A 17,546-nucleotide genomic window follows, 5' to 3' on the forward strand; every position below is an offset into this window, starting at 1 on the left:
CGTTTGCCAGATTTTCATCAATATATTCCCGCAAAGTCTCTAGCTCTACAGGGGAGAGATTATAAATTGGGCCCCATGGAGGTTCTTTCCCTAGTTGTAAGTCAATAGGGCAGTCGTATGGCCAATGCTCCAACAATGTATTGGCCTTCACCTTATCAAAGACATCTGAAAACTCCTTGTATTTCTCTGGTAGTTTAATATCCGCTTCACGTGAAGTGGATGATGGAGTTGCTATTATTGTGAAGACGAACATGGCCTCGTTCCCCCCTTCCTCCCGCAACTGTTGTAAAGAGATGGGCGATAACTCCGGGGATCTATTATCACATGTAGGAGAGAGGGATGCGGGATTTGTGCTTTTTTCCCGGGTCTCCTCAATTGTTCTTTTCATCCAATCAATCTTCGGGTTATGGAGTTCAAACCAGGGGAGACCTAGAACTATTGGGTGTTCCGGACTACGAATAATGTTGAAAGAGATTATGCTTGCCAAATTGCCAAGAACTATCCTAATTGGCTCGGACTCCTCTACTATATCTCCTGATGCTATGGGACGTCCATCAATGACTCCTACGGCTACTGGGTTGGGAAGCATATTCAAGAGGATGTTTTGTGACAAGGCAAATTCACGATCCATGAAACAAGAGTTGGCTCCAGAATCTAGAAGGGCAGAGGCTAGGACACGATGACATGTAGATGTGGTAAGCTCGACTTGTGCTGAAAAAACTCGACTCACTTGATTTGATGAAATGGAACCACGACTAGGAACTAACTCTACATAGCTAGGATGGTCCAGCCAAATGGCTCCTATTTTGGCCGGACTTACTCGTTTAACACATCCTCTAATTGACTCAAGACATCGAATCTATTCTTATGACATGGACTATGAGGCTTATTTATGTTATTAGAAGTAACAATAGAACTCGATGTAGGGTTTTCATGGGCACTTACTTGGTATACTTGACGCCTAGGTTTATGTGGACAATTTACAGCTATATGTCCTGGACCGCCACAATACAGGCAGACGCGATGCGCTCGATGTCGTTGCTTCTCAGCATCTGATAACGGTCCACGACGTTGTGTTGACTCTATTTCCATCGGAGTTGGGCCATCCCTTGTAATGGGTCTAGAAACTTGTGGAGGCGTTGCGACTACAGAAGTGTAAGTCTGCTCAGGTTGGCGGCGTAACATTTGTTGGCGCTCAGAACGTCGCTCAAATAGGCGATTATCACATCGCACAGCTCGACTAATGGCTTCTGTAAGTGACTTCGGATTTTCAGGGAAAGTAAGAAGAAGATCTTTGACATCATTTCTCAAACCTTGACGGAATTGATCCATTAAAGTTGCCTCATCCCAAGGGATATCGCATGCCAAGAGACGGAAATCGGCTACATAAGATGACGCGAGACGATCTCCTTGTCGGAGCCTTCGAATCTTGTTTATCGTTGTCCTAGTGTTGTCAGTGTCTCCGAAACTAGCTTGAAACTCTTTAACAAATGCCTCGAAATCCTCCAACAATGGTGATTTCTTCTCGAGAAGTGGTGCGAACCATGCTAACGTCGTACCGCATAGCAAAGTTCCCACTAATCCCACATGAGCAGCATCAGTTGGATACTGATTGGGATGTAGCTGAATAACTAGACGAACTTGATTCAAAAAGCCTCGAAATAAAGACCTCGTACCATCAAACTTGGCAGGGAGGCTGATCTTTGGCTCTCTAGGGGAGTTTTGAGCCCCCGACGCTTGCTCTCGTAATGACAATATAGTCGCCTCGAGTTGATGAACCCGCTGTGATAACTCTTCATATTGTTGAGCTTTTTCGGCGCTCACGTGTTGTAGATCTCCAAGTAGCCTTTGATTCTCATGCTCTAATGCCACAAATTTATTCGTGAGCATGTCGAGCTCAAAAAGAACACGCATGTATTCTTGTTTGCTCACAAACTCCATAGCTTACGAGGGGAGAGGAGAAGGAAGAAGAGAAATTGTTAGGGTTTGTGGAAGACGAAGAGATGAAAGGAAAGAAATGGGTTCAAACTGTCAAGACTGAGAGAGAGAAAGAGAGAGAAAAAGAGATAGAGAGATAATTGAAAGAGAATTATTATATTGAAGCGTAAAATGGATTACAAAGAGTAGGCTACAAAATGGTGTTGAACCAATTTAGGTTTGGGATGGGTGGTAGATCCCTATTTATAAGTAATAGAGAACACTCAAGAATATTCTAGGTTATCCTAGAATGTAGAGTAATCTAGAAGATCTCTAGAGTATTCTAGAAGGTTCTAGTGGTATAGAACACTCTAGAATATTCTAGGTCATTCTAGAATGTAGAGTAATATAGAATATTCCTATGATATTAGATTTCATATTCTAGAGACTATACATATAAGAATATTAATACAATGGTTAAGGATTTGACATGTGTACAACAAGGTCGTGGGTTCAAATCCTTTTGAGTCATAATGTAAGTGTCATGATCCTTTCCATGCATGATGTGACTGTTATCATGACATAACCTAGAGGCCTACAGATTTATTCCAATTGAGAGATTCTCCAGTAGCATCTGAAAATGTCTGCAAAGCATTCTATACCCGATCAAGATTAATAACATCTCCATGAATATAAAGAGCAGTGCTAGCTTCAAACTCAACATCAAGAATTCTCGTGTTTGCAATAGGTAAGGTTATTGCTTGGATGACTGCCATCAAGGATCTGAGAAACGATGATAGAGCTTCCCCAGATTGAATGAAAAGAAAAGGTGCTAAAAGACAACCTTGTTTAATAGATCTGGAAATTGGAAATAATGTGCCATAGCCTCCAGAAAATAAAACTAAGCTAGAAGCATGTCCATATAATGCAGACACACCTTTTATCCATGCACATGGAAACCCTAATCTTAAGAGAACTACCTCCAAAAAAGTCCCAATCTACTTTAAACACCGGGTCATTTGAAACAGGTAATATGTCGCATTATGAGAACACTACGTCGAAAAAGGGCACAAAAGCACGCAGTTTTCAAAAAGACACGACGCATGCATAAAGCTTTTCAGAAAAGGTGGCAAAATATATTGAATTTCAACATGAGTAAAATGCCTCCAAAAATACATCACCAAAATTACAAAATAATGTACAACATGTCTACCAGTTACAATTATACATATTCGTGAGTTTACATCCAAAACAAATTTACAAAGTTTCCGATCATGTAGTAAAACAATCCCCAGCTTGAACCAAATAGATATGTTAAGACATGTCTGATGGACTAGAAGAGCATTCTGACGTCTCATCCTCATCATCAGTGGCAATCAAAGCATTATCCTCATCCAATTCCAACCCAACATCTTTGTGGTTATGAGAATTGCTTCTGGTTATTCTCTGTATTTCGTTTGACACCATGTTTGGGATTTTCTCCTTAAAGATTTCTTTCCTCAACACATAGAATTTTTATTTTTTTTTGTACAACGAACTTGGAAAGCAATTCTGAAAGGCAGGACCTTCAACAAAAATCCGTTGCACTGCATCGGATTTTGGTTGAAAGTCATGCAAATCCGATGCAGTGCATCGGATTTGCGTTGAACTGCATCGGATTTGCGTTGAAAAAAATGTTGTTTTTGCGATAAAAAACTATCGCATGGGACCATAAAATTGACGTAATTTAGATGATAATTTGCGTGATTTAGATAAAATTGTACGTTGTTTCTATGTTTTCACCAACGTTTTTAATTTCAGTGAACCCAGACAAAAAGTTCCTTCATTTAGATTGAAGATTCGATCTCCGACAAAACGAGATTCTGGCTCCTTCATCAAGGACACGAGTAAAAAGATTTTATTTGACTCAACGGGGGAAGGAGGATCCAAGTCATCTGTGGCTACTACCAAAATCAACAAAGGTAGTGCGCAAGAGGAGAAAACGGTTGAGGTGAAATATAAGGAATACCCCGAACTTGAATGGTGTCTCTCCTATGTCGAGGAGGATGGGATGTTGTTATTGATAACAGCAAAATCGGATGGGGATTTTGAGGCATAATGTTCACCATCACTTCATATTATATTTGTATATGAGAACATCTGTAATTGTTTATCGTTTAATTAAATTCACCTGTTCATAATTTCCCTTTTTAATCATTATTGGAACCGTAGTTTGTATTTACATATAATTGGTCACCATGCTCTTCTTCAATTTGAGATATTAACATGATATTGTAATTTCTCATTTCCGTTAGCATGACTGTATATGAAAAGGCGAATGTTTTTGATAATAAGAGGTTTTTAGTTACCTACGGTTCAAGTCTACTGGTTCCACATAGTATAAATGAATGTCGTACGTAGTTGTTACTCTTACCAATTACATTGTCATGAACTATATGACATTATACAATGAAACTATCGATATACCCGTCCAACAAGTGGGGTACTACTTTATTCCTAAACCCAAAACCACATATTTATAATTACGGTTTATGTAGTTTTACTCTACAATTTGAATATGGATACCAATTTTAGAACTTTATATTGAACCAAGTCTTCAATTGTGCTCCATGATATGCAAATTGACACGAATGTGGACACATATACAATTTAGTAATTGCTAGGTTTTTTTTGTTCTATATTTAACCATCAAGTCGCAAAAGGGGTACGCATGCATCGTATATTTTCGATATCGGGCTAAAATAGGGTACTTTTCTACATCTGGTCAACTATGCCAAAAGAGAATATGACATATTACCTGTTTCAAATGACCCGGTGTTTTTATCATATGCTTTCTCAAAATCTAATAATAGTATAGCAAGGGACTGTTTGTGATGTTGAGTCAATGCAGTCATCTCCCAAAAAAGGAATATATTGTCAACGATGCTTCTGTCTTGAAGGAATCATAATTGTGTATCATGTATAATCGAGGGGTGCATCAGACACATTCTATTGGCTATAGTCTTTGCTACTATTTTATAGACATCGTTAAGCAAAGTAATCGGATGCCATTTTGAGATTTCATCACATTGAGCATCTGATTTCGGGATCATGTATATGATTCCTTTTGTCCATTCATCGGGCATATGCCCTGTTGAGAAGATTAGGCCCCATCAAATCCCAATAATGCAAATAGAACACCACTCCTATGGCATCCTTTCTAGGACACACATATTTCCGTAGGGATTTAGTTGTTTTCCAGACTTCAATGTTTGTAAATGGTTTAAGCAATTGAGAAGCCATTACATGAGTGACCGTTTATTGTATTGTTTCTAGTACAAGTTGTCTCTTATTAATATCCTCCTTTGAGAAGGATTTAGCATATAACAACTAATGTCCCAATTTAATCATGATTGGTATCATCTTAATGTCTCCTAAACTGAAATACATGCTAAAAACTCTCATTTTTTCTATTCGTTGTTATTTTTCTTGTATATGTTGACATTTTTATTCAATCCTCCGAATACTAGGAGTTGAATCTATATAGCCATGTTTTTAAAAGGAAAAAACAAGCAGCTCTGCATTATACCAAACAAAAAGCATGAAGCTCTTATATACATGAATTTTTGGCTTAAAATCATGAACTTATAAGAGGATAAGGTTTAATGCATTTTATGTATTTTATGTAAATTTTCCCATACATAGTTGTGTATTCATGTATCAAAAACTTGGCAATCCTTTACATTATGTTTTTGTGCGCGAACGTCTCAATTGGTATTCTCCAATAATCCGTAACTTGAGCTTGCGCACACATTTTCGCCCTTGAATGTAATTTGTAACTTCCACCATCATTTTAATTTTTTTCATAATCATATCACCATCATCTTTGACATGTGTGTGTATGTATATGTTGTGACAACATAATATCACCAAAATAGTAAACATAGGGATGAAGAAATACTTCAGTCCAAATATTTTTTGGTGTGGATTAAACTAGAAGTCATAGGCTTATATTCAAGACGTAACTAACAAGACTAGACATCCATTCTCTTGAAATATGTCAATGAATCCTTGTCAAACTCCAACAACAAAGATAACTTCTAGTGAAAAAACACATTTTGAAACTTACATGCATTGACAAATTAACAATACTTACTATGCATGCACACAAGTGCAGTGTAGTGTGTGAATTCAGACTCATAAGTCTTGATTATAAGGTCTATTAACTAAAGTAAATCTCATGGTGTACTTGATAATGTATCACAATCTTTATTAAGTTTCTATTTCTTTAATTTAGTGTGTATGCTCGTTATGGTGCTTCATTATTTGACTATATACATGTCATGACTCTATGTGCACTAGAGAGTATGTCATGACTTATGCTATTGGGGTGGTTAGACAATTAAAACGTGAGAACTATTCCTAACAACTAAATATATTCGTAACTGATAATGACAAACTTTGGAATCAAACCATTTTCTTTGCAACCCCGCACAATATGCAAAGTTGTACCCTCCCACCAAATCTTATCCACTAGGTATTTTGTTGTTTATCTTCAACCATGTCTAATTGCAAATAATGGAAGAAGAAATGTCTCGAAAAGTAGAGGTTATACTAAATGAAAGAAAATAATAAAATTTTAGAAAAGTAATCATGCAACTTTGAATATATTTGCATATTTTTTTGCCTGGTGGAGATGGTGAGAGAGCGTTTTGATAGACTATTAGCAACCATAATAAAGCGAATATGAGCTTGAGGGTCTTCGTGATAAATGCTCGAGATTTGGGACAAAAACACCTGAAAGCAAACCACAACTTCATATATTTAGGACCTAAGTTTTGGTGAATTTTGGGTGAATCCTAATTAGAACCTTATTTGAGGGGCATCTTTATATTATTTAAAATTTTGGTATCGCTCGTCTAATTTTTTTTAAAAGCGTTTATCTCAGGAGAAATGCAAAAATTTAATGGCATGATCACCAAACATGAATTCTATGATATACATGTGTGCATTGATAACTTCTCACCTAATTTTCAAACACAAGCTTCTCCATGTGATTGGATTTAGACCTAAGACTTTCTTTTCCCATCCCAATATAAGTCTATTGATGAAGATTTTAAGTACCTTGTTCGAGAGAATACCAATTTGTTTCCTATACTAAAATGAGTGTCTATTAAATTCATTAATCTCAAACTTCATTGCCGATCAAGAAATAAATGTCAAACCGTAATGAATTATAAGTGCTTAAATTACAAAACGCTATTGGAAACATGCCATCATCAAGCTTTGATCCTTGCGTACCATTTACGTATTACCCTTTTCCATATAAGAATGGATTAACAACCTTCACACACACGCATACGTTTTCGAAGGCTAACTTTTCTTGATATTAAAGGATCCTCTTAATTGGGTAGTTGGGTACCTCGTCAAGTTGCAAACCAAGTCATGTCAACACTTGATTGTTTCTTCCATATCGCACACTTCAATGCAAGAGGCCATTGATTTCTTTGTCTATGGTAGCAAAATGATTTCAGGATTCATTATATCACTTTTGAATCGAGTAACAAAATGCTATGCATGAGGCTTATAATATCCATAATTTTCTTTAATCATACTCGAGAACTATGTTAAACTTGAGGGTAAGACATCAACAAAGTAGACTTAAGTGGTTATATCTCATCCAAGATCAACCAAGTGTCTTTTAGTGCATAAATAAGCATCCACTTATCAATATTAGTGTGCAATATTGATGACAAGGCAAATACATTCCACACTTCCATAGTTTTAGCTATATTATTGGCTAGTGTCTTTAAGAAGCATATTATTAAATCATCTACCAAGCCCTAATATATCATCCATTTCACTAATGGGAGAGCAAGTTCAACCATTTCTTTGGATTCTATCAACTCATGTAACACCACAAGAATAGGATGGGTATTAATGGTAAACAATTATGAGCTCAATGGGCATCTTTGTTGCACTAGCTATGTGAACATTCAATATAACATGGCACTCTACAACTAACCCCCATACATGAAATCTTTGCACAAAAACCAATATGAGTGATAAGTGCAATAATACGATACCAAGTCATCTGGTCATACACATTCTCCACATTGAGTTTCATCATCACAATTTCTTAATTTGATTCCCTGGCATAGTATATATCCACTTCTATTTGAAATATTCCAAAGGATATTTTTGCTTGCAGTAAATCCATACTGTATAGGGTGACCAATAGCAACAACACATTTTGAAGTTGATTGTTAGTTTGGCAATAGTATTATATGATCAATGTGTTGAGGACATGCGACTCTACTCTCCATAGGCCATGACTCGTGGGGAAACTTTCATAGCTTGATGAGTTCAAAATTCAGACTTACGTACCTTACTAGAACCCCATGTTTTCTTGAAACAAAGCCCAAAGGGGGCTTAATTAAAGTCTTAATACATTCCTTTGTAGTTTGATCCCAATGAGCTTTATCATTGAGGCAAGGTGAAATCATGCAATGTAACTCATCATCACTCATATCATCTTCCAAGGTTGTTGCAACTTAATGGCCAACCTTCTCCTAGGTTTATGCAAATGACGTTAATTGTAATTGCTTCATTCATCATCAAGCTTGCGATAGAAATGTAAAGGTTCTGCAATAGGAACGTAAAAGGTTGTTAATAATTCAAAACATTAATCTACTATTACTTGTGTATCAATTTTGAGATTACCATAGGCTTCTAGCCAAAACCCATTCAATATATAATGGGTGGCATGCACCTCATGGAAGAATTTATGGGATAATTATGATTAAAGCCCCTTCATCATGCTTACCAAACATTTTTGCTGATAATCATGCACCAAAAGATCTTGCAAAGCTTGATATAAGCTAGACTAGCTATCCAACATGACATCATCTTTGGGGAGAGATATTGGACAATTCTAAAATGTGCCCATACGTTTTAGAACTGCGCCTACAACATGTTTCACATATGTTCTGCGAGTGCGACCCTTTATATTCAATACTATGATGCATTGCAAATTCTCTTAGAGCAAACAACGACATCATTTGCTCTCTCTCAACCTACCTACTCTAGTGGTAGACCATTATTTTTATTGAGCCTTGGATTCAAAAACGACCTATTCAATTAATTATCTACATGATCCTAAAGTTGAACCCATGACCATCTTCTCGACAATGAACAACCCCTCTTCTTAAGGTGACATTCTAGTTAACTTTGAAACTATATCTAGAAAATGTGGTAAATTCTATGAGCATACTCATTTTCAATGTATTACAACTAATTGCGCCTAAGAGCCATCAAACCTAAGAACTCTACCACTACTCCAAGTTTTCTTTCTTTCTCTAGATGTCCATGAGTTTTTGCCATTTCCCACATGCCATTGGTAAACCCATAAAAGGTAACTATATCTACTATTTGAGCAATTATGTGCTCAATTCATCCTCTTTTTCTCTCTTTATCAAGTGGTGACCAAGGGAGTTTATGGAATTACCGAGAATTTAGGGGCATTGAAGGAAATAAACAAAAGCAAGAGGTACAATATAGTTTTTTTCCCCCTAAATGTATATAGTTAATACATGCACATCTATAGAGTGAAATGATAGGCAATTACATGACATACTTATTGCTACTAACTATTGTTATTGGAGGGGAAGAATCTTTGAAATATGATGGTACTAGATGATCTGGATCAGCCCATTCACATCAAACTTTATTGATATTTTGTCTATAACCATCCATTGGATCATCATTGTAAAGAAGTTTATGTTTTATGATAGTAGAACCATGCAAACTTTGTTTCTCATCCATGTTGGAAAAACCTAGAAAACAGTCAAAAGCAGCAAAGACGAGTCTTTTTCCGATTGACCATGACCTTTTGTCCATTCAACGTGCTACTAGACAGATGCTCGATGATCCCTTCTTGCTATATTCACATTACAGTCAGACCCAGTTGAGCACCAGTTCTCTTTTAAACAATGAAAACAAAAGTTTGCAAACAAGAACGAGAGTGGATTACTCATCAATTCTTTTGGGGAAGGATGACTCAAAGAACATCTCGACGAAAAAGAAAACACCCCAAGGGAACGCTCGAGGCTCATCCCCACAAGAAAGCTTATCTAATGGTCCATTTCTAGATCCCCTTTTGAGCTTAACGATATGTGCCTGCTACTCTGCGCAAGTATGTAATAAGAGCACCCATCGATTTGTCCCGATTTTCCTCAATGTTTTTTTTGCATTCTTTTATCAGCCAAGTGCATCCATCAAATGGGAAATCAATCGACACAAGTATAGAATAAGGGCACCCATCGATTCGTCCTTGCATTTCTCAATGTTTTTCGCATTCTTTTATCAACCAAGGGCATCTGATGGGAATTTTATCTATGTGAGTGTATAGTAAAAGTTCCCATCGATTCGTCCCAACATTTCTCAATGTTTTTTTCGCATTCTTTTATCGGCCAAGGGCATCTTATGGGAAATTAATCTGCATGAGCATCATAGTAAAAGTGCCGATTGATTTGTCCCAACTCTTCTCAATGGTTTTTCGCATTCTTTTATCGGCCGAGGGCATCTAATGGGAAATTAATCTGTGTGAGTGTATAGTAAAAGTTCCCATCGATTCGTCGTAGCTTTTCTCAACGTTTTTCCGCATTCTTTTATCGACCAAGGGCATCTGATGGGAAAATAATATGCGTGAGTATCATAGTAAAAGTGCCCGATCGAGGTAGATATAAGAGGTATAGCATTACCTTTTACACAACCTAGTGTATTGGATGCTGAATTTGCAGATGACACGGCCTTGTATGTTGACGAGGAGATTGGAAATCTTGGTCAGGTACAAGATGCTTTGCAAGTTTTTTCAGATGCTATAGGTGCATCACTTAATTGGACAAGTCAGTTGGACTTTGGGTAAGTGAAGAAACTCACCTTGCATGGTATCCAGGTCCTTCTTTCCGATGGCTTCATCATGGTGAACCGGTTCGTTATTTGGGATGTATGGTTGGAATAGATTTGCGGCCAGAAGCAATGTTATCGCCACTACTATTATCAATAAAACATAAACTAATACATTGGGATGCCCAACAATTTTCCTTTGCAGGTCGGGTTGTAGTAGCCAACTCTGTATTGTTGGCTTCAATGTGGTTTATAGCATCCGTTTGGCTATTTTCTAGATCTGTAATAACGAAAGTGCAAAGTTTGATCCGGAATTTCCTTTGGGGGGAAAAACAAGGATCTCCAACAATAGCCAAAGTTCTTGGAATGTGTTAATCCAACCTAAAAGCAATGGAGGTTTGGGTTTGATAGACCCTTTAATGCAGTCAAGAGACCTTTTGACTAAGTTTGTGATTAGAGAATTGCTGCCAGGATCAAAATCTTGGAAAGGGATATTTCTAAATAAGTTGATGCAGTTAAGTCCTAAGACGGGCGGTGTTTGGTCACCCTCTTTAAAATGGTTATTCCTAAATGATGTACAAACACCAAGACGGGATCTTGCATCCAATAGATTTTTGCTAGGAATCATAAGGGCATGGGATGTGATTAAGTCATTCTTGCTTAAGGACAAGCCTTATACGTGGGATGCACTACTTAATCAACCTTTTCTTGCCAATTCTTTATTTCGGGATAATGCAGGAAAAGTGTTGGGCCTGAGAACTCACCTTGCCTGGGGAAAATTGGATAATGGGCCTGCTGCATTTGTAAGAACGTGGAATCACTTTCAAAAAATGTCATAGGAAGATCGTCTTGCACAGTTACAATCAGTTCATGGTGCCAATATAATGACTGCTAGTATATCAACAACATATTCTTCGTTTACTACAACCTTTCAACCCAGGAAGGAACATATGTAGTTTGGATGCTTTATAAATGACACATTGGTGGCTGTCAAGGCAGTTTCACCTAACGGGTGCGCTTCTTACTTTCAGGTCCTAGACAATCATACATTACAACCTTACACCTTAGAGTGTAGTTATCTACAACACTTGTGAAGTGCACCAGTCAGAGTGGTTGCTAAATTTGGAAAGAAATGGATGCTCGATCCTTATCCTTCAATTGCTCATATGTGTGATATGTTGTGGTTATATGCAAAAGATCCGGTTGCAAGATTAACATGGGATCCGAGGGGCTGGTTTTGGTCACATTCCTTGGGGGAATAGATCATCAAGGTTCCTTTCTTTCAATACTCGGTAAAACTTGGAAGAGCACTATTGCTTTCTCGGAATGCAAGGATACCAGCAACTCATAAACATTGGACCACTTGGGGGGTCTCAACTTTGCATTTGAAAAACCTACCGGAAATGGATTTGGTCATTCAAGGGGCCAACTAAATTTATTCTCTTCAGATGGCTATTAGTGCATAAGGCCTTACCAGTTGGTCACTCATTGATAGGGAATGTAGCACCCAATCTTCGACAATGTGACTTTTACCATGAAGCGTAGGAGACTACCAAGCATGCCCTTTGGTCATGTTCCTTGGCTCAACAAGTATGGAATAAAGTTCTTTCGTAATTTTTAACGATCAATGTTGGTTGCCTATTTTCATGGGGATCAGCAATGTGGGGAGTGTTACATTCCAGTTTGATGTTGTATGAGGTAAACGAGGTTCAAGTGGCAATGACGGTACATAATAGAAGATTGATATTGGTCAGCCCCTTTCAACAACCTCGAAAGTAGGTGTGATCTGCCCAGATATGGAAAATTGTGACAACAATAACGTTATGGGCATTATGGAAATGTCGATGCAACCGACGTTATGATGCGACATATCAGTGTCTCTCAGATGTCTTGTGTGAGATATGGGAGAACTTGGTGGCAGTAGTCCGCGGCCAGTATGACAACATGCATGGTTCACCAGAGACTATGAACAAGAGAAAGAAGAAGCTCCTTCACTTATGGAAAAAGTTACCCCTATTTTCTGAGTCAGCTCAAGGGCCTCAATGGAACTATCAACTTCCTTGGACCCTTTATTGATTAGCAGTGACGCACGGCAGAATGCAACAATTTTTTTTTTACCTTTTACAAGGTTCTAACTTTGGTCTTAGGATTATCATACATCATTGTACATGAAAATTGTAAGCTTTTGGGCTCATAAACTTAAATTGTAGCATTCACATGTTTTTCTTAATACTGATGAGGAAAATCTTTGAAGGAAAGAAAAAAAAAAAGTGCCCGATCGATTCGTCCCAGCTTTTTTCGATGTTTTTTCGCATTCTTTTATCGGGAGAGGGCATCTATCTGATGGGAAATCAATATGTGCAAGAGCATATAATAAGTGCGCCCATCGATTCATCCCACCTTTTTTATTTGGTAATAATCGATGTTTCACATTTGTTATCTTGGGCAACAAGGGCATGTAGTAGGAAATAACCAAAAACTTGTGGGCAATTTTTGGGTGGGTATCAGGAATCTGAAGTCCTATAATCTGTATGAGAAACTAAAAGAAAAAGTTAATATTTATATAATAAAGATTAACATTCTCTGATTCTCTGTGTGTTTCTGCCCCTGCCTCTTTCTTTGCCTCCCCCCTGTTTCTTCAAATAATGAGTATGTTGATCACAGAAGAAACTGATGAAGAGAAACAAGGCAGACTTCATGAAGGAGAAGATGAAGAGGAAGAAGAAAGATCTAGAGAAGTTTTTGAAGGAGGAGGAGGAGAAGAAGAAACAGGGCAAGTCGGAAACGATTTGTGCGTGAATCTTGATGGTAATGGTAATGAGAGTTTAGGGTTTGGTGTGAAGGTATTAGTTGTGGGTGCAGGGGCCCGAATCCTCTTCTACCCTACTCTCTTCTACAACGTTGTTCGCAACAAATTCGAACCCAATTTCCGATGGTGGGATCAGATCGAACAAGTAAGTCCACTCTTTCGATCCTATTTTTGCCTTAATGTTTTGTGATCTCCTTCTGCCGTGAGTTTTGGTTTGATTGATTTTCATGATATCATTTTTTTATATGGCTTTGTTGAAGGTATTGAGATGAAAGAGATGTCTATTTTATTGGATCTCTATTTTGTATGTGCTTTTTTTTGTTTGGTTGGTTGGATCAAAACGATGAATCGATTTTGATGATCTCTATTTTCTGTTTGGTCGAGGGCATTGAAATTATTGAGGTGATGTTTATTTGCTTGTCTCTAATTTCTATGTGATCTTCTGTTTGGCTCATTAGATATGAAAATGAGTCATTAATTTTGACGATTGTTATTCCTCTATGATTCTTTGAGGGTATTGAATCTACTGTGGTATTTATTTTATTAGATCTTAACTCTATGTGATCTTCTGTTTGGTAGATTGGATATGAAAATGAGTTACTGATTTTGATGATATCTATATTTGTATGGCTTTGGTTGAGGGGGATGTTTGGATCTATATTTTTATCAGTTTTTATATTGGTTTCAGTTGATTGGTTTAAAATATTGAATCATCTTCTGATGATCTCTATCCTTTTATGCATTCGATGGGGATATTGAATCTAATGTGATGTTTATTTGGCTCCTTCTTTGCTCGATTTGATTATGTATTTTAAACCCTTCCGTTAAGGGGATGAATTTTGATGGTATATTCGTCTGATGATGTGTATTGTATACCTTTGTTGAGAGGTTGCTTCTAATGATGTAATTGAAGTCCCCTTATTTGTTTGGATATGGTGATGTATTATATAGTCTTTTGACAAGGGGATGGATGGATCAATTAATGTATTTATATAAAATTATGATATTATTTGTCGAAGAAGTATGCTGCAAATCTTTAAGAATAGAGAGAGAGAGAGAGAGAGAGAGAGAGAGAGAGAGAGAGATTGATGCTACTATTGTTGTTTGGAGGGATCTTATTTAGAAAGAGAGATACGTTGTTGGTTTAAGATGGATTTATTTGTTTAGAAGAAGCGGAATTTTAAATTTTTGCGTTTATCATAAAACCTAACGTTTTGTTCAATCGACATAATGTCTTGACATGCATTTTTGTGTCTGTCTATATTTTACGTTCAGTTCCTTCTTCTGGGTGCAGTTCCGTTTCCAAAGCATGTGTTCCATTTGAAGAACCTCGGTGTGGAGGCTGTCGTCACCTTGAATGAGCCATATGAAACACTCGTATCACCCTCTCTTTATGAGGTGATCATTTCTGTAAAGATTTTTGTTAAACACTATATCTAGAAACATTTAGTGAATATTTTGTAGGAACATATACATTTCTGCATTGTTAGGGGCCATCTAATAAAGTCTAAAATAACCATCCTGATAGCTAAATGACCTACCTTGACATGAATCGTTAGGAAAAAGCTTTGAAAACAGCCCGCAAGTTTTTCCCCCTTATTTTCCCAAATGCCCCTCCACTTTTCTTTGTTTCCCCCAATTACCTTTATCAACCCCTGGGAAGAGCAATTGCAATGTGCTTTTTTGAGAAAATTCCTTTTCCAAATTGTTTGTGCAATTGGAGCCATTATACTGTCCATTCATCCCTATGTCTCTCTCTCTTTTGATGGTTGAAGAGTCATTTAGGGGAAATAAAGAAACTCGGGGTTATTTCGAATTTTCCCCTAATTAGCAAAAGCAAGGGAAACAAATTGCCCAGATATCAAAATGTTGTGATCAACTTTTACAGAGTCAGAGGATGAAGCATCTTGTAATTCCTACTCGGGACTACTATTTTGCACCATCTTTTGGTGATATTCAGCGTGCCATCGACTTCATCCATGGTAGAACTTCAGCTTAAATAAAAATATTAGTCATGTTGCTGTTCTTTTATTGCTATGGAATTATACGTGAAGGATTTGAGTCACATCTATATCTTTTGTGGCAGGAAATGTAGAGCAGAAGAAAACTACATATGTGCATTGCAAGGCCGGGCGTGGAAGAAGTACTACTATCGTCCTGTGTTATTTGGTACGAAATGTGCTGGTTTTCGTATGGATTACATTCTTTTTACGATATAACAATTGTTTCTGTTTTTCACTGTTTTGTATATAAAACGATGGTTTGTTTCTCATGGATTACATTCTTTTCTTGTAAAAAAGCAATAGTTTGCATTCGTTTTTGTATAACACAATGACTTTGTCTATTCATGATGATTTAAATTCTTTTTTTGATATAACAATGGTGGTGTTTTCACATTTTTTTTGTATAAAACAATGGTTTGTTTTGTCACGAGCTATTTTCTCGTTTTTGTGTACTAACAATGGTTTTGTTTTCCGATGGATTACAGTCCTTGTCTGAGTAAAACATGAATTATGGATTATGTTCTTTTTTTTTATATAACAAATAGATGACCTTCATTCTGTAAAATTTTCTTGAAAGGTCAAGTATAGGGGGATGACACCATTAGATGCATTTCATCATGTTCGATCTAAAAGGCCACGCATCCAGTTGGCAGATTCACAATGGAAGGTTTGTGCTTTGATTGTTCCTTTTATCTTTATAATGGGCATATTTTGTTGGCTCTTTTATTATCATTATATCTTTGTAATGGACATATTTTATATTATTTTATTATAATTATTTTTTCTTAAGAATGGGGACCATTCTTCCCTTATAATTTTTTTTTATGTGAAAAAAAGAGAAAAAGGGTTTGATCTGACTGATCAAAGTTAAAAAATGCAGGCTGTTTTAAAGTATAGTGAGCTTCAGCAATCTCAGAAAGTGGGCGTCGTGGCTCCATTCCACTCTATATCACATCATTTACCCAAGGATAAACACTTCCAAGGTAACCACAACATTATTCGATCGACAATAAGTCATCACTGCTATGAACTCTATTGTTGTGACGACGAATCGCCTGTCTTTGTGACATTATTGGATCTCGAGGGTTATGACAAGGAGGTCGAAGAAGGCTATCTTCTGCAACGAGATGAATTGCAAGGGAATGCCGGGCTTGTGTGCAAAATGGGAGTAATGACTGCGAAAAGTGTAATAAGTGTGGCCAAAGCATCAGTAGCATTGGCCAGATTGTCATATATATGGCTTGGTTATCAAAGGCAGAATCAAGCTATTTTTAGTAGGGATCAAGCTTTGTTTAGTATCACTTCGGAATGTAGCACCGCTAGTAATTCTTCAATATCAGACACTAATGGGCAAGCTCACCTACCCATAATTTCGGTCCCTATTTGCCAACAAGGACTTGTTGAATGCTGACCTTTCCTCACCTTCACCTTTTGTAATTCAAAGCAAAAAAAGATAGGAGGTGTGTGTGTTTGCATTTTGTTACATATAAAGAGATAATTTTCTGTATATGCCCAAGGCTTTTCTCGAAGAATAATATAAACCAAAATCCCATGAAAGATTTCGTCAGCCAGAAATTATAACATATAAGGTGGCGATGAAGACATGAAAGGAAGACTAAATATTAGTCCATCATTAGCCTATGCTGGAATAATAAAATATCCTTACGTGACAATTGTTATTTTTCTTTACTTCGAAAATTTCCTTTTAAGTTTATCATCAGGTTCAGTTTGCTTAAAATCCTACCACATTGCTAGTAAAGCAGCACTGTTATACACAAGTTGCATTGGTTTCCACGTGTATTGATATCTACAATTAGGGAACAGTCGTTTTGTGTATAGGTAGAACATTTATGTATAAGTTTATGCAATGATGAGTTATACTTTGTAACTGGCGTGATTCTTCTTGTAGATCGCATAACTTGAAGTAGTTT

The 17,546-nt window shown here is 37.0% G+C and overlaps 1 protein-coding gene across 2 annotated transcripts; it reads left to right on the forward strand.

Moving 5' to 3' along the window:
• Positions 1-13,374: 13,374 nt before the first annotated feature.
• LOC147862356 (phosphatidylglycerophosphate phosphatase PTPMT1-like) lies at positions 13,375-17,182 on the forward strand. 2 transcript variants are annotated; one of them, XM_087322267.1, is made up of 6 exons: positions 13,375-13,757; positions 14,888-15,010; positions 15,501-15,594; positions 15,699-15,781; positions 16,193-16,282; positions 16,496-17,182. In XM_087322267.1, the coding sequence occupies exons 1-6, from the start codon at positions 13,449-13,451 to the stop codon at positions 17,024-17,026; spliced, it is 1,230 nt and encodes a 409-aa protein (XP_087178393.1). In that variant the 5' UTR covers positions 13,375-13,448; the 3' UTR covers positions 17,027-17,182. The 2 variants fall into 2 exon arrangements, with proteins under 2 accessions (XP_087178393.1, XP_087178395.1); XM_087322269.1 differs by having other exon boundaries at positions 13,595-13,757; positions 14,907-15,010.
• Positions 17,183-17,546: the final 364 nt, after the last annotated feature.

Source organism: Azolla caroliniana, unplaced genomic scaffold, assembly GCF_043228905.1.
Source record: "Azolla caroliniana isolate FFs.n. ecotype wild unplaced genomic scaffold, voAzoCaro1.0.p SCAF_7, whole genome shotgun sequence".
Classification (NCBI taxonomy): Eukaryota; Viridiplantae; Streptophyta; class Polypodiopsida; order Salviniales; family Salviniaceae; genus Azolla; species Azolla caroliniana.